Genomic DNA, 23,772 nt, shown 5'->3' with positions numbered 1-23,772 from the left:
AAGGTGCCTCTGGGACCACAGCATCGCTCCTCTTTTACCCTTCTACTAAGGTAAGCTTAATACATGCATATGACGACAGATTGATTTCTAACTGAGCAGGCATTGTCTCAGTGATAAGAGCAAAGTGCTGAAATTATTTTGCAAGCATAGCTGTTAATAAGTATGAGTTCTGGCTTTTTTGCGGTGGCAACTTTTAATATGCATATTCTTTTTAATCATTATGTTGTATTCATGGGGTTTCTATGAGTCATGGTATGGTGGGAACAGACTTAGCATACCACTTGTAAAGAGTGTTTTTGTGCAGCATGTGAACCTATAGAGTCCAATTAATGACAAACACATGCTGTGTGACAGTCTTCAGTTACTTGAAACTTTACGGTGCATGTAGTCAACATGTTGCACAACACTTATCTTCCTCCCTGCCTTCACTACTCTAATGCCCCTCCTATTTAATTCCCAGGTTGTGCAGAAGCTAGAAAAAAAAGGAGTTGTCATCATGGCGCTAATGATACTGCCATTCATTGGATCAGTGTCAGTGTCCGAGAGTTTGGTGGCCATGGCAGTGGTGTGTGTGGTCTACCTGATCCTAAAGTTTTTCCACACTGAGATTCCTGAGGGGCTTCGTCGGCTGCCCGGACCTAAGCCCCTGCCTATCATTGGGAATGTGCTGGAGGTGGGTAGCAAACCTTACCTGAGTCTCTCTGCCATGAGCAAGCGCTACGGCCATGTCTTCCAGATCCAGATTGGCATGCGGCCTGTGGTCGTGCTGAGTGGCAGTGAAACCGTTCGACAGGCTCTCGTCAAGCAGGGGGATGACTTTGCGGGCAGGCCTGACCTGTACAGCTTCAGGTTCATCAACAACGGCAAGAGTCTGGCCTTCAGCACCGATCAGGCCGGCGTCTGGCGCGCCCGCAGGAAGCTGGCCTACAGTGCACTGCGCTCCTTCTCCACCCTGGAGGGCACGACCCCAGAGTACTGCTGCATGCTGGAGGAACACATCTGCAAGGAGGGAGAGTATCTGGTCAAACAGCTCAACTCTGTCATGAAGGCTGACGGCAGCTTCGACCCCTTCCGCCACATTGTTGTCTCCGTTGCTAATGTCATCTGTGGAATGTGCTTTGGCCGACGCTATGACCACAACGACCAGGAGCTGGTCAGCTTGGTGAACCTCAGCGAGGAGTTTGGCCAGGTGGTGAGCAACGGCAACCCTGCAGACTTCATCCCTGCTCTTCAGTTTCTGCCAAGTGCAGCAATGAAGAACTTTCTGAACATCAACGCTCGCTTCGACACATTTGTGCAGAGGATCGTCAACGAGCACTATGCCACCTACAACAAGGTATGCCACAGTATTCCTGTCTTCATAAATGAAAATGAGAAATTGTTTCTACTTTTCACTGTGTGTGAAAGATTTACTGAGATGGTCCAATCATCTTCTTTCAGGACAACATTCGTGACATCACCGACTCCCTCATTGATCACTGCGAGGACAGGAAGCTGGATGAGAACTCCAACGTCCAGATGTCAGATGAGAAGATTGTAGGAATTGTCAATGACCTGTTTGGAGCTGGTAGGTTGAATTTCTCATGTCGAATGATCTGATTGGAAGTTACCTCTCCGTAAATAAAAGCGTCCTCACAGAGGTTATGTTTCTTTTCCAGGTTTTGACACTATCTCCACTGCCCTGTCTTGGTCAGTGATGTACTTGGTGGCTAACCCAGAGATACAGGAAAGGCTTTATCAAGAACTGAGTAAGTACTGATATTTATATTACATTATGTTATTATGATATCACATTTATCTCACAGGACAGTAAAAGTCTAATAAGCACATGCTTTGATGATACTGGATACAATGCAGGAACATACATTTTGCTGCTCTCGATGTTGAGTTAAATGCTTGATTGTGATTCTTCAAACAAGTAAAAATGTGAGACAGGACTACAGACTGCAACCTCCATCATCATGCTGAACTAATAGTCAATGATGTCCTTTTCTTTTCCAGAGAAAAATGTGGGTGTGGATCGCACTCCTCTTCTCTCTGATAAACCCAACTTACCATTTCTAGAAGCCTTCATCCTGGAGATCTTTCGCCATTCTTCATTCCTGCCCTTCACAATCCCACACTGGTGAGGTTCATCTCTTCTAGATGCACAAGAGTACCACATGTGCCTACATAAATTAGGTGTTAAATGACATGCTAAGTTCTCATAGAACCACACAAACATTAGAATGAATGTGATTTAAACCTGTAAATACACAATCGACTAACACTTTGTCCTTCTTTTTCAGCACAACAAAAGATACATCTCTGAACGGGTATTTCATCCCCAAAGACACCTGTGTCTTCATCAATCAGTGGCAGATCAACCACGATCCGTAAGTTCTTTTTGTTACACTTTGTTGGAACGGTTAAAGATTGTACATTCATACTGTAGAGAGAGCTCTGTCAAAGCAGAGGGGGTTTCATGCCTTGCTCGAGGGCACCTCATTGGTAGTTGTGAAGGAAGACAATAGCAATCCTCAGTCACGTCCCAAACCCAATTAAACCAATAATTGGTCATGGACCTGCGTTTTTTTCTAACCCTGACATGGCTATTTGTGCAGCTTATCTTATTTCTTCATTCTCTGCACTTTTCAGGGAGCTGTGGAAAGATCCGTCCTCCTTCAACCCAGACCGCTTCCTGAGCGTCGATGGCACTGAGCTCAACAAGCTAGAGGGGGAGAAGGTGATGGTGTTTGGCATGGGAAAGCGGCGCTGCATCGGCGAGGTCATTGCACGAAATGAAGTCTTCCTCTTCTTGGCAATCATTGTCCAGAAGCTGCACTTCCACGTGATTCCTGGAGAGACGGTGGACATGACTCCAGAATACGGACTCACAATGAAGCACAAACGCTGCCAACTGAGAGCCACGATGCGAGCGAGGAATGAGAATTGAAGTTTTTTAGAATGTACCATATACGACTCAAAAGGTGGTATAAGTTGATACTGACACTGTATGGGTCATGGTCAGGGGTCAGTGAAAGAAGCATCTTTCTCAGATTGTGAGGCACTGGATGCCGAATTTGATATACAGAGCTAATGACATTGAAGCTAATAAGTGAATTTTGCTTGCTGCAGATTGTTAGAGATGTCCAAGTCTGTATGAACACATCTCTGTCTTGATTTCTCTAAGAGATATTCCTGCATGATTGCTGCTTCTAAGTGAAGTATAAGGAGACACTTGGTTCCCCCGCATTGTGTTGTAAACTATACTGCTCCCAGTAAGAAGTTATACAAAGTTAAACACTCAGAGACAAAGAAAACAAGTTGCCTTGTTCAACTTTGTGACAAGCAGTATGTTTTACTGGATAGGCATTACTATTTAGACCACTGCAACCTACATGTTTTTCTTCTGTGACACAGGTCTCTGAACTGAACAGCTATATTTGTATCCCAAAATGTGATTTTGTGTGTATATTGAGTTCTTTATATTTTATAAAGTCATTTTTATGTATATATTTGAGGTGCAGTAGTTTTGCTGTGCATCTGTGTGAAATATCAGGACGCCAAAAGAGTCCCAGTGATTTTTGGACAATATTAGAAGGCTATACAATTTTGTATTTCTATCTCTAATGTATCAATGATTGTATAAAGTCTAAGGGCATATGATCGGAGCATTCTTTAGTCAGCCACACAAATAAAATAAAAGATATGTTGTAATGATCTTGTTCCTGTTGTTTGCTTGATTTGAAAGAAAGTCAACCACACAGTGGTACAGTGAAGAATGTGTCAGAATATTGAGTTCTCACGAGAACGGATTTAAATTTAAGAGAGAAAAAAAATCACAACAAACCCACGTGGGAGATCCGGGAAGTGACGTCGCGTATCAGCCCGGAAAACGGCACAAACAACAGCTGGAGCTTTGGCTTTCCTTCACACCTCGCTACAGATTGTCGACAAGGTAAATCTTTCCATCATTGACTGATTATGCTCAGGTTGAGTATTCAAAAACATTAAGCACTCGTCACAAGTTTACAACAGTCCGCTTAGATAAACAGCATACAAGGCGGACAGGAGCGAAGCTAATGTTAGCTGTCCAGCTAGCAATTACAGCTTACTGGTTGTATAGCTATTTAAATGTGACTGTCCTTATATTTCTCTAAACACTGCCATCATATGGATGTCATTTTAAGGTTATTTTGTCCCCCAAGTTTTTAATACTCAATTCTACGTCAGCCAAGTTCACGCAACACATGTAAAAACCTTTTAACTTAACATTAGCTATGTTAGCTAGTATTTCCACAAAGCCCGGTGCATAGTGGGACATAAATGACGCCCTTTCAATGTAAGCGTCCTGTTTTTAATACGACGGGCATCCCATAACGACAAGCTGTCCATTAGTTCTAAGTTAAATTAGTTAAATCTCAAATATAAATGGTCATTTCATCGCCTTTTCTTCTCTGCACCGGTGGAAGTAGCGTTAACTCCCCAGTTCCAGTGCAGGGGAGCAGCGTGAACCAACTAATTAACATCAGGTGCTGCATAACGTTAGTGGACCGAGTGGGCCAGAGGACCATCTCAATGTGTATGCCTTCAATTAAAGTGTGCTGGGTAAATCATTTGCCCATAAGATTAGCAACTATAATCTAGCTGATTATTCAATGGTGTTTGGTTTAATACTTCATAGCAGGGAGGCCAGATGATCAGGGCCATAGCCATGATTTTAGAAATACTGAGGTCACAATTTCCCCCCGGGTATCAATAAAGTACTTCTGATTCTGATAAGTCTGAGTCTCCCCAAAGCAACCCCCACCCCTCTGAAATGTTTGACAAGACAATCTTAAGATACAGTAAATGTTATAACTGCTGTAGGTTGATTATCATTTCTCTTGTTTGTGATTTTGAACCATAGGATCACAGTAAACAGGATGGCCACAGACTGGTTGGGTAGTGTTGTGTCTATTAACTGTGGGCTGACGTTGGGAGTTTATCAGGGAGAGGTGTCATCTGTTGATCACGGCAGCCAGACCATCTCACTGAGACAGCCCTATCACAATGGGGTCAGATGCCCTGTCCCTGAGGTCACTTTCAGGTGAGAAAGAAGATCCGGCACATCAACAGGAAATGCACAGATTTAACCAATTCTTCTTAGGCAATGTTGAAGGCTCTACAAGTACTCAAATGTTTCCGTAAGAAGATTTGTCTTTGTATTTTTAGTGAAAACTTGTTTAAAGGTCTCAATAACATTTGGTGGAAAAGGCTGACAAACCAGTGATCCGTTTTAATGCAAGTTAGATCCAAACGATTTTATTTCGTATGAGACAGGGCTTTTGTACACTTTTTGGTCTTTCTGATCTACTGCACTTACTTGTATTAAAATGTCTGTCAATCCAGATCCAAATGTCAGATCCAGCTCTAGTTGTAGATAATGTAAATTTTCCAACTATTTTTTAACCAAATGTAGAGGATTGTGCACCCTTGGTGGAGGTGTGTAAATTAAACCCTATGTTAAGCATTGTGCGCCGGCATCTTTGCACTCCCTCATGGCAGGGTTGTACAGCTCTGAAAAGGTCATCATGGTGGCAATTAGTCTCTCTTCCATCTTCACAGCTGCTCTGTAAACAGCTACAATGCTACATGGTTGACAAGGCATGATGTCTGTTTGCATTCATTCAAAATTCAAGCCTTATCCCTTTAAATGTTAGTGCCTTTTTCCACCCAATGAGCTACACAGGCCATGTCTGATTGTTTAAACTTGGCGACTGAAAATAAATGTCTGGAGACATGTTGAATTTTAAAATGGGGATAAATTTGTAGCAACCATGTATGGAGTGGTGCATTTTCCAGTAGACCAGCACAACACAGTTTGAGTAAGGTCAGTAATTTGTTTGTCTTCTAGTGCCATGGATATCAAGGAGTTGAAGTTCCTAGATATTCAGAATACAGTCAACAAGGCCGGCTCTGGCCAGGGAGCTGCAACAGAGGCCAGCCTCATGCCTTCAGGACGCATTGGTCAGAGTAACAGAATCTCTCACCCCCCAGTAACAAGCAGCAGCTCTCAGTCTTGCACTGCTCCAATCACCATCCTGCGCAGAGGTAGGTAGACCTAGGGTTTAATCACACTCACAGTTCATTTTCTTTGGTAGAGACCATAGTGAAAACATATTGACATTATTTAGAGTTTCATAATGCCTAATATGTAGAATGTTACATAAAATGTCTAATTAATTGGACATACTTTGGTGAATTCTAGTCCCTTTCATTTATAATGGTTTGACGTCTTTTGTGTAATTAACGTCTGGTAAGGTAAGAAATACACCAAGAGATAGCCGGATGTGAGCATTAGCTCATACAGCAACTTGACTTGTCACCATTGGCTCATCTCCTAATGTAAACTGTGCTCTCCAAGTATGAGTTATATTTGCTAACAGCTTCAGCAGCAGATAACAGAATCAGGTTTTGTGCTGAAGCCTGTGACCTTTTCACTGCAGGTGCTAATCAAGCTTCAACAACTGAACTCTGTCCGAAGAGAGCGGGACAGTGTAGTGGAATACTAGAAGATTGACGGGTTATTTTACAAATGTTCCAAAATATTAAGACAGATTGATGTTCTCATAGGTTAAGAAAGCCCCGTTTATTTGAAGCTTTTGCTTATTCATTGTGAAGCTGCATTTCCTAGTTCTTAAACCACAGAGCTATTGTTGCAAAATGCATGTTGGGAGTCATGTACTACATGACAGGAATTTACTCAGCGATGGCCGTACAGTACTCGTTTGTTAAAGGACAGTAAATAGATATTGTTCATTGGCTGAAGGAAATGTGACACACAGCAGTGTCACACATTACCCAACACTCATTCATACTTCCCAGAAAGTTGCCACTGCAGATGTGCAAAAAATGCAAAGTCACCCAACATCACTGATATATGTGATGTTTTGTGGCCTACAAAAGAAAGGAAGTCAGTTTTCTCTGCAGATCAAATTATTTTTCAGATTATTATACTGTCTAACAAGTTTTCACACACTGCATGTGGACCAAATAACAATACTCCGGTGCCACTAAAAGCGTGATGCTTCAAGCACACAGGTTTTTTGTTATTGAATAAGGCTGCCGATATTCTCTGTGTCATTGTCATCAAATCCCTTGAAAAGACAAAAACCAACAGTGCAGCGGCCTGTCTCTCAATACGTCCTTACTTACCCAGCAGGTATTAGTTCCTTCTGAAATTCTTTAAAAACGGGTCACAAATATTTCATTTAATTTCATTACAGCTCAGTCAATTTCAAAAACACATAGGTACTGTAGTTTTTAGCAAACATTGTTCAAATTAGAGTAAATGGTGTACTTGTAGGGGAACATTTTCAGCCACAGATTTTGTGCACTAGTACCAGATCGGTGAACGTGGGATCGACTCAGAAACAAATGACAGTGTTCGTGGCAATGAAGGAACATGTCACCCATTGCAACGGTGAGCCTCGTTGATTTGTTTTTGGACAACAATGGAGCTTTATGGAACAGAGGAATGAGATTATTTATATTTGTTAGTTCGATCAATTCATTTAGGGTTTTGCTCTTTTCATGAGATTTATTGACAATAAAAAAATCACCGGACATAATACTTTAATTTGACAAAGCGTGTCATCCCAAAAATAAGTATACACTGTATATCAGTATGCATCTTCATACAGGGGAGAGACAAAATAAATAATACACTCTGAAAAGGGGCTTTAAAGTAACTGACACTCCTTGCAGTCGATCCAAGTGGGTCAGTGTGATACCAGACCTTCCTCCAGACCAGGGTTGAATGTGTGTTGGACGTTGCTTGGCTTTGGTGGAAAACAGTTTCTTAGGGATAAGAATTTAGTTTAAAGTAATTCATATAATGTGAGGTTTTGATCAATGTTGACGTTTATGTTACCACCTGCTCGACTAGTCTAAAGAAAGGGGAGACAAAGTAACAGGAACAATTAGCAGTGTCACACAGTGGCCCTAGCCAAAACATTCTACCATTGTGAAGCTGATGTTATTGTTTAATATTAGAGCTCAGACTGTGCAGATGAAGGATTGATTCAACTCAGTAGTAGTGCTCTGTAGTAATTTGTGATGCCATTGTTTGTAGTGGTTTGCTTTGAGGTTATGTGTGTGCTGTTAGGTACTTTTTGAAAACTGTTGTCATTTTAACTGTTAAATAGCTAACCTTAAAACCTTCAATTTGGCTGTAGTTTGGCTTTTATGGCAGGAATCAGTTTAAGTGTTTTGTTAACAGAAATGAACCTTTTTCTACCCAAAATGTGATTTAATAAACATCTAAATAACTACAGTGATGAGCTGTGGAGATGGTTTTGACACCTGTTTATACAGAAAAACACATCTGCATTCTCTAGTCCTAAGTCGTACATGTAGTTGTAAAAATAAGAATGTGTTACTCAACCTTCCTGATTAGATAAAGGTTAAAAATGGCATTTCCTCTTGTCAACATCCAGTCAGCAGGATGTCTGCTTGGACAGCTCCGTGGCCTCTGCCGGAATCAGTTAAAGTCCGTTCACTTTCACACTCATGATCACCAAACAATGGAGAAGTCAGAGGTCAATAGGATTGGCTAATGGACAATGTGTAATATTCTTCAGCCTGGTTGTAAAAATGACCTCTTGCCTTGGTGCTTTTTCCTGTGCATGGAAGATGAAGCATGGAAATCTGTTGTGAAAAGAAATGTGTTCATATCTGCATTTTTTGTTTTGTGTCAGCAAGACTCGTAGCCCGTTGACCCAGCCTCTGCTCCTGCTCCCTGTGTGTCATTAGTTCCTATTAAGAAGTTCGAGCATGGGACCAAACACTGTCTTGCTATGACTCCCTCCCCCCAAGATTCCCATAGCGTGCTAAAGGCTTGTACCAAAGTTCCTCTTTACAATATGTGTGTGACTAAGATCAATAAACATTCCCCCTCCCTCTCCGTGTCTGCTCCTAAAGAGAAGGTTATGCAAAGCCTGGCTTTCGTGCCTCGGTGCCCTCCTGTCCTCTGTCTCTCTCTCCCCATCTCCTCTCCCTCCCTCGCTCCTGCTCAGCACAGGAAACCAGACCCCCCCTCCTCCCCGACAGGAAGCCGTGTTGTCCCAGTGTGCTCGGAAGGCCAAAGCGATATCAATTGTGGAAGCAGTGTTTACCTTTTGAGTTTTTATTTTAATCTCCAGCTCTCAGGCTGGTGGCCAGGGAGCTAATGCCCAAATTGCATGGGGCCAAAGTGCTGAGTGGCTTGGGCAGGGCTGGTCCTTTCACACGCAATGCCATGCTCCCAAGAAGCCCCCGGCCACAAAGGAGGGAAAGCAGGGTGGGCTGTTGCTTATACAAGATCACGGATTCCAGAAATGGTTTCTGAATATCTGCCATTGATCTTTCTGGGAGAGTAGGATGGGAATTTAGAAAGTGCTTTTGTGAATGATGCATAGGCCTCCAGACGTCGAATTCCATCCAACACATCTCATTAAAAGGGCATTCTCATGACTCTGCCCTTATGAAAACTGTTCCCATAACTAGCATGCTACCTCTGTATATGGAGTGAAATTGTGTGCAGCTTGGTGTTTTTCCCATAAATCCCTGCTTCAGATTTCATTTAAACCTCTATATATCTTTTAAAGGCTTTGCTGTGCGGCCACGTTTTGTTTAGCTTCACATTGTGTGATTACAGACTTTGACAAATGAACCACACAGCATCTCCTGTGTGTTTTAAATGCCTGGCTCGCGCGCACATCAGCTTTAGTTACTGAGGTGTCGCAGATTCTTGTTCCCATTTCAGATTTTCCCTGCTGGTTCAGTCATTCAAACCGGCAACAAGCACATTTCTTATATATAGCAGTGCTGGTAGCTCAATCTTGTCAGCCCTAGTTCTGTTTCGTACAGTCTCCACACGCTCTTTCTTCCTTTTCTTGACTGGATGTTACAGATAGACAGAGTTGCTATAGCTGGACGTCCATTTAGTCTTACATTTGAACGCCTTTACTTGGCCTGTAGGTTTTACACACTGTCCTTCTCCTGTACTTGTACAATATCCCCCCCGGGGAACAATAAAGTATTTCTGATTCTGATTCTGATTCTGTATATCTTCTATAGCCATACCTGTATCATCTGATTAATGCTTCCTTGATAACATTGATAAACAGTATAGATTATGGTGACAAACAGCTTAAATATTCAATTTTCCAGGCCTGTAACTGCTGTGAAAACTCTAGTAATAACTATTGCCTACTTTCGAGCCCTACTTTTAACATGCGTGTATTTAACGGTACAATTTTACCGTAACCCATATTTCAGTTTGAAATATTCCTGGCCTGTGTAGTCGTGCTAATTTGTGATGGTACGTTTGTCTAAACTGAAATCCGTGAAGTTCGCTGTCTGTCTCGCTACTTGTTATTCATTAGCCTGTTTGACTTGGAGCTCTGCCCAGTTCATTCAGATTTTTGATTCATAGCATGACAAAACACTTCCTTGTAAATAAAGACATTGCTGGCTTGTGGTAATAAGGACACAGGCTTTTATCCCTGCTCACACAGGTGAACACACTAACCCACCACCCTTCTCCCCAACATGTTGGACCAGTCTCAACAATGTTTTTCTTGCTGCTTGTAATGTGTTATAATTAGTAAATCACTTAATAGTAACACTACACGCAGTAATAGTACACTTGTCTGTGTTTAGAGGGAAATTAGGCCCATTAGTATTACTTAATATTTTGTCAGAGCAGTGGTGGAAACACTGATAAATCAGTCCTGTCTGTTGCTGTAGTGCTGGTTGTAAGGTAGTATTGTGATATTGAGGCAGGTCTCAATTAGCTCATAGTTGGTTTGTGGCTTTGTATCAATGCCAGTGTACTATGACTGAGCCTCCCAGTGTTTTGCGTGAGAGTCCAAAGTACCTTAGCTGTCACAGTGACAGTAGCGTGCGACTGTGCCTCTCTGTGTCCTGGTTAGCGTGAGAGCTCAGTGTGGTTGGAGTTGAAGGCCAGGTTTTTCCAGTTTTTCTTTTTTTTTTGTTCTCTGTTCATTTAGTTTTTTTTTTTGTTTGCGCTTACATGTATGTAAACTTTATTGAGTGCCGCTCAGTTGGTCATTTTATGTTTTGTGTGTCAGCAGTGTTTTGTTCTCAGCGGGTTATAGTAACTAACCGTGAGAGGAGAAGAAGAGTTACACAAGATAAAAGGAGTTTCGATCATCCAGTCAGAAGTGTCGGAACTTATTGTGCGCGTGTTATACCTTTTATTCAATACGCCAATGTATAGTACAGCTCATAGCTCCTTTCAGAGGTGATTCGGAGGTGAGCAGAGTTGAGAGATGGTATTTCTTGGTAATAACCCATGCCAAATTTGTATGTTATCAATTTAGCATTTACATAACTGACTGCACTGTATGTTAGATTATGATTCTCATACTGTTTTGGAGATATTTCCTCAGGAATTAAATTTGGAGTAAAATACAATTTTATAACCTTAAACATCCAATGAACTGCAATTGCATTTCCTACGTTTCCTTTTCCAACCTACTGTTATATGTCAAGTATATATGATTATTTTTCATAATAACAAATGACAAGTGCGTCTTGCACTCGGGGATATATTAAACATTTCAATAACATGTTATAAGCAGTATACAAACATTTAATAAATGCTTTCTAACACAATATAATGTAGCTGTATGCAGCTATAACAACATTTTATATTATTACAACTGTGTTTTACTATATTGTCATCAATGATCTACACAGCAGCCTCCACTTATGGGTGCCCACGGGAGGAGTTGTAGGTGTTGACATTAATACACATCTCTGTTGACGCCTTTTAAAGACTCATTTATTCAAACTGGCCTTCTTCTCGCCTCTAGGTGTCTAGTGCTTGTAATTGTGTGTTTTTAAGGCCTATTCGTTGCTTTCTTATTGTTTGTCTCTTTATTTTTTACTGTTTTTATGGCCTTATTTTTTTACAATTTTATTATTGTGAAGCACTTTGTGACCTTACTTTGTGAAAGGTGCTATATTAAATAAACTTACTTACTTACAATAACACCTAATCTGCTTACAACTACATTACTACCATTGTCACATGTTTATATATTGCTTATAAATGCTAAATAGGGGGACTTAAAGTGTTGCTAGTACAGTAAAATGTGATCATATATTTTTGGGCAACCTTACCAACCCTTCTTTTCATATATAATCTGTAGGTCAACCTTCATCTTCAATGACATTGGTTGAAGGTAGGGGTGTGAAATGCTGGTTAACGTAGATGCTGAACTAATTGTATTCTGATTTTTTTTAGGTCACCATTTGTCCAGTAACTATTACTACTTTATTTTTCTACAAGGTCAAATAAAGCAGAATTATGAAATAAACATACTGTTTTTGTTGAAATTGAGTTAATAACAATAAGTTCAATTTAAAGCATTGCCTATGGATTATTGCTGACGTCAGAGTTTCTCAATTGATTTATTTATTTTAGCGCATTAGTGTAGTAATGAATCATTGCATGCCAAGTAAGCTGGATTTTGTCTTTTTTTAATTATTGGTGAAGTAGGATAAAACATAGGTGATTCGATAGAAAGATGACAAAACAAACAATGAAACCATGAGACAAACATTACATCACAGGAAGGCTAAAGGTGGGGCATGGGTGTGGGTTGATGTAAGTTACATGTGCAGAGTGAGTGTGCTGGGAGAGGACATGGGGATTTTTGCTGTTTGTGTTAGTGAGAATTTATAAATTTTCGGGAAGGTCATACAGTATATGGCTGTCTCGATTTCGATGCTACTTAAAGTATGGACATTCTGATTCTGAACATAACTATAAAACACAACATTTCATGTCATTTCGCTTACATGTCAATGTCTCTGTGTGTGTGTTTTCCAGCCCCTACAGGTTCATCTAACAGCAGAGGGGCCTCACAGGCCATACCAAAGAAAAGCAGTGTGAGGAACGGAGGGCCGATGAGGCCAAAGGATGACGAGTGCTTCGGAGACGGAACTGACGAGGACATGGGCACAGACTTTGACTTCGAGGGAAACCTGGCTCTTTTCGACAAAGCTGCCGTCTTCTCCCAGATTGAAGGGACCAACAGCACCAGCAACAGGGCACAGCATCACAGCACGCAGGGCGAACAGAAGGCCCTGTCCTATCGCCACGATGAGAATATTCTGGAGGTGAAGCCTGTTATATACCGACAGATAACAGTGCCCCAGCATGGGGGCAAAGAGTACTGTACCGGTGAGAACAAAATGCACGCACACACACACACACACACACACACACACACACACGTTCTTATGGCCTCTTCTGTTACTCTAGATTCCTTAACATAGTGTTGTCAATCTATATGGCAGCAATGGACCTTTCAACAAATGTTGAAACTGGTCATTTGCAAAGAGGCAGTTGTTGAATCATGTGGTGTATTAGTGCAACTGGCTGTCAAAGACCCATGCTCAATTTGCCTCAACAAGAAATATTTACTGGGCACAGTTTTGTAGAATCCTTGAACACAGTTGTGTAGTTGATCCTGACGTGACCCATGGAATCTGCCAGTTTACCAGAGCCAAAGATGACTACCTTAAAGAAAACTGTTGTGATATTTTATATTTTTCTTATTGTCAGGAAATGCATAGAAAAGAACAAAACCAACAATTAATTGTTCCTCCCCCAAGTAGTGTCTGTGTAGCCATAGACTGATATATCTTATTCCTCTGTGCCTAAGACCTTGATGTTGTCACTGTAGTCAGTCCCACATACCCTGTCCTGCCGCTGTAAATACTCACTGGGGCACCAAATCCACAGATGAATAGTCCCCCAACAAATGCACTATGTACTCCTGTTAAAAAAAATGACTAAGCCTTTGAAAAAAACATTTTTATAGATTTACATTTTCAGTAGCAACCAATGGGCTTGGGGTTGGGTACCACAGACAGGGTAGGAAAGTTAGAAAGTATTGAGAGACGGACTAAGTAGTTTTGCTCATGGGATTTGTTGATATTTAGGAAAAAATATAGAACATTGCCAGCCTCCTTTTTATATTGCCTGTTTTTTTCCCAACATTCTAAAACACCAATGTATTTAATTTACAAATATATAGCACAGGAAAATCATCAAATTCTCCCATTTGAGAAGCTGGAAACTATCAAAAATATTTTACATTAATTTTCTATCAATTCATGAATCATTTCAGCACTTATGGACTAGCTACTGTGCATGAAGAGACAGTCTTTGATCAGTAAAACTATATAAAGTTTATTCTTATAAAACAAAACATGTTATTATTCATAAAGTAAATCAGTCACAATACTAGTGTGTAAGAACAAGGTGTGTGCAGACAAGACTGTCATTAGAGGTTTTGTGTATATGATAGGAAGAAAGAAAAAGAATAATTCAGGTGTTTAAGGTTTTATGGACCCACTTTGACAACCTTACTATACGCCTGCTCTCACCCACCTGCTTTCCAAGATAATTATATAAGATAACTCACCATAATCTAATTTCACATGAGATAGTTAACATTGTGTCTTTTTGTACTGGGAAACACCTTGAGATAAAAAGAAGGCCCTCTTTGGGACATTTTATCAGTGAGCATGTCAGCTTTGTGAACATGGTGTTTGTATTGGAGGGAGTAGTTTTTTCCACTGTGTTTAAACCTTGACCAGGAGTACCATCTGTTTATCTCATAACACTGTTTTGCAGCACAGTTGGGAAGCACAGCTACAGCTCTTCCTAAAAGTTTAAATATTTTACTTTTTTTTTTTTTTTTTACACTTGATCCTGAGCACAATACCGACAAGCTCTCGCTGAGGAATGTGCTGCAGTGTCTCTTTCTATTAAACACAATGAGGGGAAAAAAACACATGCACTGTAAGAGAAGGGTGGGGGTGTGTGTGTGGGGGGGGTCACAGTGGACGCAACGCCTATCTATCCCATTGGCCAGAGAGAGGTCACCTTGGGGCAGGCTGACTGGAATTTTGTGCTCCTGGTTACTGTTAATCATGGACTTCCACTCCCCCTGCCACACTTCAGCTCACTCTAGGAACCTGACTGTTACGTAACTGGTTAATACAGACATAAGATAAGCGAACAGCACGCTAACACAGGCCCTGGAGTCCATGGTGTGGGGGAAATGGCTCAGTCTTTGTATCATTTCACTCTGTAAGAACTGGAGCTGTGAGAAGGTGGAGGGTGGATGGTAATGGAGAGAGTGGTGGGTGGTATGGTGTATGCCGATTGGTTATGCTGGAACGACAGGGGTCACAAGATAAAGTAGTTTACAGGGTTGATGTGGAGTAAGTTAGGGAAGCAAGTATATGTTGGACAAATCAGCCCCATCGTGATGCTCAATAAAAGCCCTTCTTTTGGCTGGTCCACGTCCAAGTTATCTCTTGAAATATGATTTGTGTTTCACGTTGACAGCAGTGCATTAAATATGAATTTCTGGGGGTTTTTATGTCGGTTATCAGAATTGATTCTTATCTCATGTTTGTGATTTTGCTCCGCATTCATGGTCCTATATGCAGTATCTCCCCTGTCCTGGAGAATAATAGGGCTAGCATGACTGGAACAAGGATGATGGTTGATAAGAGTTTTAGCTACTTATTCCCCAGGCTGTGTAGGTGACAGGCCGGTTGTAGCAGTGATGGTGTTTCTAGGATTTCTATCCCAGACTGTCTATCTGATTGTGGTGACACAGCGCAGCTCAGCAGGAGCAGCTGTCTACCATTCAGCAGAGAGCTGCCAAGCAGAGCCTCCTTTTCTTACCGTGCAGGCAGATCTGCTTCCCAGGGCTGTCATCATAATCCCCATCCTCTGCACTCTGTAATTAGCATGCCGCCCTACAGCCTTACATAAACAGCACCTCTGAAGCAGGAACAAACCGCAGTGCTTTTGACCTGGAATCTTTGCCAGTAAACAGATAAATCAACAAAGAAACACATAGTGCCCAGCTGTATGTTAGGGTTGCCATAACGCACTGGCATGGGGTTTGACAGGCCAGTTTCTATAGACTATTGTTTATTGTATTGTTGCAGTCTGTGTAAGTTTAGTTCTGCTATTGTCTTGCTTTCCTGTGGTGTGATTGAGTCCAGCTGTGCAGTGAAACCTCAGCGCAAACAAGACAGGCCACAACACAAATTGCAACCAAGCCAACCGTCAGCTGGTTTTCCCAGTTTTCTTTTATTTATTTATTTATTTAGTTATTTGTGCCATTTTTTTTTTTTGGAGAAAGCAAGCATGCAAACTTTGAAGTAAGTTTGTGTCATCACAAAATATTTTAACCTGTCTGACCCAGTGACCTTGGGATAGATGTGAACCTCTGTGTGTTTTATGATCTCTTGAAACTGCATGCTGTCAGTAAGCAGAAGGCGAGCACTGGGGGGTTGGGAAACACAGCAACTGTAGTAAACATGGGGAAGTGATGCCTGGGAAGTTGGGAACATGGGAAGTTTTAAGCTGCAGTTTTGAGGTTTTGATCCATCGACCTTCATATGAATTTTATATTTAATTAAAGTCTTATATGATCATAAATCCAAAAATCCTGCACACTGTTGACCATTTGTTTTCACTTTTCTGCCCTCAAACCATCATCAGGTAAAATTCATATGATTTTTCTTTTTGTTCTTTCACCTGTGAAGTGAGTAGAAGTGGTCGACTGTGTGAAATATTCTTTGGTTTCTTTGAAGTCAAGAGTTTTTGATCCTACACTTCTGTCAATAACACTTTATGCTTTACATGAATTTGAGGAGAAGTGTCCAGCAGCAGCAATTATAGCTTGCTTGGAAAATTCACAGTTTAACCGAGTAATTGACAGGAACAGACGAATTGTAGGGGGCTATCTACAGAAGCAAACTTAACTACCATAAAATCCAATGAAATACAGTATTTTACATGGTTTGATTAATAAGCGATCTGTGCGAAACACAGTGCAGAAAGCCCCAACAATGAGCTGTTGGCACCAAAGATGCACCAAAATGATAAAGAGAGAATTAAGCTTGTTTTCTGAGGCCCATTTTGTTACCTCCTCAGAGTTCAGGTCAACGTAGTTCATCTCCTGCAGCGCAGCAGCGAGGAATGGAGCTGCCTCGTCTAACCCTCCCTATCCCCGCACAAGCCTGAGTCACACATGGCCCGCATCCAGCCAGCGTGTATTGCTTTCAGTCCCGTCAGTTCCCTTGTCATGCTTGAAGGATTGCTTCCAGCTCAGTTTATTTTAGTGCCGCTGCGTACTCATGGCTGCCCGGTTTAGCTAGTTGACTGTTGAGTTTGTTTTCACACCACATCGAAAGTGGGTGTGTGTGTGTAAATCACTGCATCTATGTGAGAGCGTGAGGGAGGAGGAGATGGCGTGTGTATGTGGAAGGAGGGGGGGGAACAACTTCAGCAAGAGAGTTATTAAGAAGTGCACCTGGTGGGATGGTTGAAAAGCAATTAGTGCACACAAGTGCAACTCCCACTTCCCCTGAGCTTGGCACTCAAGGCAGCAGTTTGCATGACAAGAGGCAGTTGACTTTACTGTGCTTATCGCTCACGTGAGGATTGGCATGTTTCAGATTTCTTTTGCCCACTGAAACATATGAGCAGTCTTTGAGCATTATCGATAAAAGAATAGTGGGAGGGGAGCAGGGCCAACCTAAAGATAAGCGAGAATTTCAGTCCGGCACGGCATGAGTCTCTGTGTTTATATGTAATTATCTGGTGTAAGTGGGTGTGTGTGTGTATGTTGCATGGTTGAATGTGTGTGTCACTCTGTCCATGTTGAAACACTGAAAACTTGTATATGTGTTTGTACATCAGGACGCAGGATGAGGTGTATGCTAGCGTGCGCGTGTTTTGTCAGTGTGAAATCGTGCACACCAATGAGGCCACCAAGTTCTCAGCTACCAGGCCAGAGATCTGTAGGAGGCCATTAAGGACTTAAGTGCCTCCCAGCAGCTTTATTTATCAAAGGGATCCTGAGCCGTGCAGTTCCCCCAGCTTGACTTTCATTACCCTTCTAATGTGCCACAGGCAATAGACAGCTAGGGATTAGCTCCGGCTCTTTAAAAGGTTTCCACACACTTCAGTTTGTACAGTGATAAAAGGGTGAATTGTAGTTCTGTAATACAGTCATTCAAAAAATACACAGGAGAGAACAATTCTGACATGGTTAGGTGACTTGACATGACAAGACATATAAAACCAAAGGGATTTAAGCATTTTTCTCAAAAGAAAGATGGTAACTAAAGAGAAGGTGAGTTTCATAACAGAAAATACTTTTGAAAAACAGGGTCGAAGTAATAGTGGGAGTGAGTGGAAATGTGAAAATTGTTAAATGTAGCCACTAGATATCTGATCTGAGAATTTTCTATATAAAATCTAAACATTGTGTGCTGCATGTCAGGCCTCCTGAGATAAAATAGATCAACCCTTGTGGTAATGAGGGACTACAGCAGTGCAGCCCAAAGTCCATGTGACACAATTCTCCTTTACTCCATTTTTTTTGGTTCTCTGCAGAGACTGATAAATTGACCAGTCAGATATATCTATATAGACATATTGGTATCGGCATATATATATTGGCTGTGTCTGTCACCTTCCAGAAACTATAATATGTATATTTTTTTTTTTACTCATCAAGGGTTTAACTTATATGGCTATTTGTGCAAGAGTAGAAAAGATAGTTTCCCTGGTGTTGTAAGTGATGGATGTATTATATGTTTGTCAGGTAAAACATTTTTGCCATAGTGACAGCATTGCTTCCTTGGTGCCAAATAGACTTGTGTCTATGCCCACAACCAATATCTGAGTTTGACCCCTAATGCGAACAGGAGGAATTGCTGTAGTTTTTGATTTTTGCACAGCTGTGTAACCATGAAAACAGACTAGGGTGCACTGCATTTTCTGACGTGGCAATATATATAGTTTTGATGTTGCGTTTTCATTAAGTATTGACGAGTGCTCCATCAAAGACATGCCTATTTGAAAAAAGCTGTGCATTCCTTTAAATGCATTACATAGTTCTGTACATGAAGGACAACTGAAAATAAGTTGCGTGACTTAGTCCAAACTTAAAATTACAGTCTAGGAAATACTGAAAAAGCTTAAAAAAGTTGAATCCACTGTTGAGCCCAGTCACCACCATGCCTCCCCCATCTTCAGTCCTTCTCAATCTCTCACCACGAGCCATTTGGATACAAGTGCAGGTGTTCATATGTATATGATGTTTGTCCCCTTTTTGTCACGCCAACCTGCTGTATGTTTTGACTGAGACAGCAGCCGATGTGGGGGGTCCAGCTCAGTGCAGGCCCGTCCCAGAGCTGAGGATTGGGGATTGGTCAGAAACCATGTGATGGTGCGTGTGAACTTCGGGCCCGCTGGGAATAGGCGTCTCACTCTGGCTGCCTCATGTTTGTCATGTTTTGTAAAGGCTGCCAATCTTCCCTTTGTTGCCGCAGACAGCAGTGACAAACAGTAGAGGAAATGGAGAATCTTCCGTGATGGGAATAAGATCAGGTCATGGGGGGGAGGAAGGGCTTTTCCCTGGGGGGAATGGGTTCCTCACATGAGGATCTGTGTTTATCTGTAGACCAACGTTTGTCGTTATCTTGGAAGTCAAGTTTCTGGGTTTTACTTCTAGTCCAGCTGTTGTTTTTCAAAGTGTGCTGATGGAGATAAATTGTAAAATGACATAGGACTTATTACTGAAGATGTATTACAATTGAGGTCTAATTTAGAAAGATGATACATGTCAGACCATTGCAATGGATGCAGGAATGTGAGGGCACAAATACGTGTATGTATATTCAGCTTTTTTTTTTTTTTTCAGGATTTAATTTTGGACAAATATTTCCAGATTAAATTTACTACCCTTTCCCTAAATTTGATAAATTCTCTGTCTTTCTCTGTTTCAGAGAGTAAGCGATTTTGAAATGTAAGATTTAGGCATACATCAAATATACTACTAACTCATACAATCAGTGTTGTTACACGGATAGTTTCTTGCTCATTGCTTCTATGTTCTGTTATATCAGAAATGACAAAGTTTAGAATAGCACTGACATGCTATCTAATCTCCCCCCCCATGTTTTCTCTCTGCAGATTCAGGCTTGGTGGTTCCCAGTGTCCCCTATGAGCTTCATAAGCGTCTACTAGCAGCTGCAGAGCGTTGGGGCCTGTCTCTGGAGCGCAGGCTAGAGACTATAGGTGTTTGTTCCAGTCAGATGGCTCTCACTCTGCTGGGCGGACCAAACAGGTAAGAAATGTAAAAATACCACTCTGGGCGCTGGTGTAATGAGGTAGTCTACCAATGTCTGCTAGGTGTGTAAAAGATTATTAATCAGTTCCTGGCATACATGACTTCTCATCTGGTGTACAGTACTGTGCAGAGAGAGCCACTGTCATTTGTATAATAATAAGAAGAATGCGCAGCAAGGTGCCAAACCTCCCTGTCAGAGTAGTTATACAATCATTAGAGCTGGTCTGTCCAACTTTTTGTTTTCATGTCATGTTTTCCAGTTTCCATGGCAATCATCTTTACTACCATGTTTCTACCAGTCACACTGCAGGTCAAGAACATCCTAATAGACTGAAGCAGCCCTGTTTGGTATTATTTACCTGCACCTTTTATGAGCGGCGTAGTCTTATTTAAGATCAAAGAACCCCAGCGCGGAGGCTCACATAACAAACAGGTTTACTGTCTCAGATCCTTTTCTCGATTTAGCACTGTAATACTTGCATGTCTCAAATTTACGCACGAACTACGGAGAGCTCAGATTAAGTTTAATTTTTGTATTGTAATACCAGGCAAGTAATCACAGACACTACAATGGTGTTCCACTATTTCCCTGACAGCCAACAGGCACTCAATTCATACTCAAAAAGTGAACAGATATGCAACCCTTAGACCAAGCTTCCAAAACTGTCCAGTAAGTCATAACTAATAGGATGTTTTAAAGCTGTGATTATGAATAAGATGGTGAGCATAGTTTCAGCCAGGTACTGTCTTTATTATTAATTATTTAAGTTATTCATGCATGTAATGGTAACTATTGTAAATAACAGCACAATTGGACCATGGACATCAATCTTCAATTTATGGACAGCTTTTTGTCATTATAACAATAAATGTCTTCACTGTTACCTGTTTTAAACTTGAACCATGTTTCTAACAAGAAAGATTAATAATAAGTAAGTGATGATGTGATGGGCTATGGAGATTGTGGGGTGAGAATAAGTAGTCATTAAAAATAAGTTGTAAAATATCAAAATTCAGTAAACATACCACACTACCAAGGTCTTGTTGAACATCAGATATGCTTTACCACCTTTGTTATTGCTGTTAATGTTTGTTAATGTTTTCTAAAAAGATTTTTATGTATATGTATCTATGTATCTCTGTCCTGTCTGACACAGATTAATGATGAGCCAGGAATCTTTTTGAAGCAAATGTGTATGTAGTGTTTTTAACCTACTTGTACTGTAAGTGATTGAATCACAGTATGAGTTGGCATAGCATGCAGGTTCTGAACGGCACATGCTGTACACTGGCAGCACTGAGGGCTCCCTGGTGTCCTTAAACAATCATGTCTTATGTTGTCCTCGAGTGGACTGGGTTAGGGTTGGATATCAGCCAGACAGCATCAAGCTCTTATGACATGGATATGAATACTACATTTGTTGTCTTTGTTTGTCGAGTAACTTCTCCATCTCTTGAATGTCCCCAGACTCACCCCCAAAAATGTCCACCAGAGGCCCACCGTGGTCCTTCTGTGTGGGCCTCACATCCAGGGAGCCCAGGGAATCAGCTGTGGTAGACACTTGGCCAACCATGAAGTGGAGGTCATCCTGTTCCTGCCCAACTTTCTCAAAATGCAGGAGTCAGTCACCAGTGAGGTCAACCTCTACAGCAGGACCAGCAGCAAGCAGGTGGCCAGCGTCAAAGGTAAAACACACAAACAGTATTTAGATGATTAAGCCCCGTCTACTCAGGATACAGTGACAATGATGGGAAGGACCAAGCTAGGTGTGTGGGATGATCTGTGTCCAAAGTGATGGTGATAAATGTAAACATCATTCAGAGTGTCTGTGTTGGGATCAGTTCATATTGTTCTGTTGGAACAAACCAGTGCAGATAAATGTTGCCCTCTAGTGGAGCAGCAGCATGTAAGGCATGACTCATGTTGTACCATTCTCCTTTATATCTCCACATTTAAAATTCCTTTAGATAGGCAGTAAAGAGTGTTTTTAGCAGAATCGCATGCATCAAAAATGTTTTCTCTTGTGGTTTTGTGAGGAAGTTTTGAAACACTGTGTCCATTAAACTTAACGTCGCTTCTCCTTTTCCTCTGACCCAGATCTGCCAGCAAGCCCCGTCGATCTGGTCATCAACTGCCTGGACTGCCACGAGAACCGACTGTTGAGGGAGCAGTCCTGGTACCAATCAGCCGCTGACTGGGCCAACCAGAACCGGGCTCCTGTCCTGAGTATCGATCCTGCGGTCAGCGAGCAGCATCAGACAGTCGAGGCAAAGTGGACCCTCTCTTTGGGCCTTCCACTACCTTTAGCCAAGGCGGAGAGCAGAGTCTACCTCTGTGACATTGGCATCCCTAAGCTGGTTTTCCAGGAAGTTGGAATCAGCTACCACTCACCTTTTGGAAGTAAATTTGTCATTCCTCTGCACCAGGCATAACAGAGTAGCCACTGACACTGCACTTAGTTAGAAATGGACAATAGGAGGAATGGTCTGCTTTTCCACAGTGAGTAAAGGTACCATTGTTTATGTGGCAATGGCTGAAGAGCAACTTCATGACCAGAACAGTATTTTGTTACAAAATGTATACAACTTGACCCATCTGAAAGCTTATGGTGTGGGTTTTTCCTCTCACCCGCTGGAAACTCCCAGGGTTTGCTGCACATTGCGTGCGACACCTCTTGTTTTTGAGAGGGAAAGGTTTCCTGTTCTTTGGCGTGTTTTGATAAGGGCTCTGGACGACGTGAATATGTTTACAAAATGCTGACCACTGTAAGTCTCTCTGACCTCTGACCCTGTGACCAGGGTCATAGCAGCAGAGACACAGTTCCTGTTTCCTCCTTTAGATTGCATGTGGAGTCTGATCCTGACCCTGTGACTGGGAGCAGCACAGCTCGGCCTAAAGCTATCTGCCAACCCAAATCTGCCATTCATCTTCCCTACAGTTGATGTCCATTGTCTTTCAATTTAATGCATTTTTTTACTTACTCAAATGGGTGTTTGGGTTTTGTCTAGAAATGGTTGTAGCATGTTTCTCTGAAAAGGTGATGTTACACAGAATCAACATGTATATTTGTATTTATTTTTGGAATATGTCTCAGGAATAATGAATGAAAATCATTCTGTTTGCATTGACATCACATCAGATAGCACTCTTGCACTGTTGGGTGTCTTTGAGTTTATAACCACTGACACTGAAAATTAAAAGTGGTTCAAGTTCTGTATTTCTGAAGTCTTGCAGATTAGACAGGAATTTGAAGAACACATTCCAAGGACCAAAGATATCCTGGACCAGGTTCATCTATAGGGATTAAAGATAGTTTCCCATTTGGACCCGTCAGATTCAGCCACCTCCAGTGAAATAACCACCAGCTTCCTCCCTTTTTGATTAGCGTAGTGATCTTCTGTTAAAACCTCAGATCAGCAAAATGTCAACAAGAACAAAAAACCTTATTTGAGTGGTATATGACTGGCAACTATGAAATTCTGTAGGTAGCTTTTTTTTAAGAGCCCTGAAGTCCTTTTGTTATGAACTTCTTTTCCAACTGAAAAAAAATAG

General features: G+C 41.5%; 2 protein-coding genes across 4 annotated transcripts; both read left to right on the top strand.

Moving 5' to 3' along the window:
• Window positions 1-496: 496 nt before the first annotated feature.
• On the top strand, window positions 497-3,702 carry cyp1a (cytochrome P450, family 1, subfamily A). 2 transcript variants are annotated; one of them, XM_070908516.1, is made up of 6 exons: window positions 497-1,336; window positions 1,441-1,567; window positions 1,659-1,748; window positions 2,002-2,125; window positions 2,289-2,375; window positions 2,638-3,702. In XM_070908516.1, exons 1-6 carry the CDS (start codon window positions 497-499, stop codon window positions 2,933-2,935), a joined length of 1,566 nt encoding a protein of 521 aa, XP_070764617.1. In that variant the 3' UTR covers window positions 2,936-3,702. The 2 variants fall into 2 exon arrangements, with proteins under 2 accessions (XP_070764617.1, XP_070764625.1); XM_070908524.1 differs by lacking the exon at window positions 2,289-2,375 and having other exon boundaries at window positions 506-1,336.
• Window positions 3,703-4,907: 1,205 nt separating this feature from the next.
• LOC139287959 (enhancer of mRNA-decapping protein 3-like) lies at window positions 4,908-22,652 on the top strand. 2 transcript variants are annotated; one of them, XM_070909189.1, is made up of 6 exons: window positions 4,908-5,071; window positions 5,879-6,075; window positions 12,878-13,222; window positions 20,063-20,216; window positions 21,688-21,905; window positions 22,318-22,652. In XM_070909189.1, the coding sequence occupies exons 1-6, from the start codon at window positions 4,908-4,910 to the stop codon at window positions 22,650-22,652; spliced, it is 1,413 nt and encodes a 470-aa protein (XP_070765290.1). The 2 variants fall into 2 exon arrangements, with proteins under 2 accessions (XP_070765290.1, XP_070765282.1); XM_070909181.1 differs by having other exon boundaries at window positions 12,869-13,222.
• The last annotated feature ends 1,120 nt before the right edge of the window (window positions 22,653-23,772 follow it).

This window comes from Enoplosus armatus, chromosome 1, assembly GCF_043641665.1.
Source record: "Enoplosus armatus isolate fEnoArm2 chromosome 1, fEnoArm2.hap1, whole genome shotgun sequence".
NCBI classification, from domain to species: Eukaryota; Metazoa; Chordata; class Actinopteri; order Centrarchiformes; family Enoplosidae; genus Enoplosus; species Enoplosus armatus.
This window is presented reverse-complemented; position numbering and strand designations above follow the sequence as displayed.

Bases quoted from the DNA above. Each gene is read 5' to 3' on its own strand.
- LOC139287959 (XM_070909181.1), top strand. From the start codon at position 4,908: ATGGCCACAGACTGGTTGGGTAGTGTTGTGTCTATTAACTGTGGGCTG. The intron at 20,217-21,687 runs GTAAGAAATGTA...GAATGTCCCCAG, and splicing joins CTGCTGGGCGGACCAAACAG to ACTCACCCCCAAAAATGTCC. The intron at 21,906-22,317 runs GTAAAACACACA...CCTCTGACCCAG, and splicing joins GCAGGTGGCCAGCGTCAAAG to ATCTGCCAGCAAGCCCCGTC.
- cyp1a (XM_070908516.1), top strand. From the start codon at position 497: ATGGCGCTAATGATACTGCCATTCATTGGATCAGTGTCAGTGTCCGAG. The intron at 1,749-2,001 runs GTAAGTACTGAT...TTTCTTTTCCAG, and splicing joins AAGGCTTTATCAAGAACTGA to AGAAAAATGTGGGTGTGGAT. The intron at 2,376-2,637 runs GTAAGTTCTTTT...TGCACTTTTCAG, and splicing joins TGGCAGATCAACCACGATCC to GGAGCTGTGGAAAGATCCGT.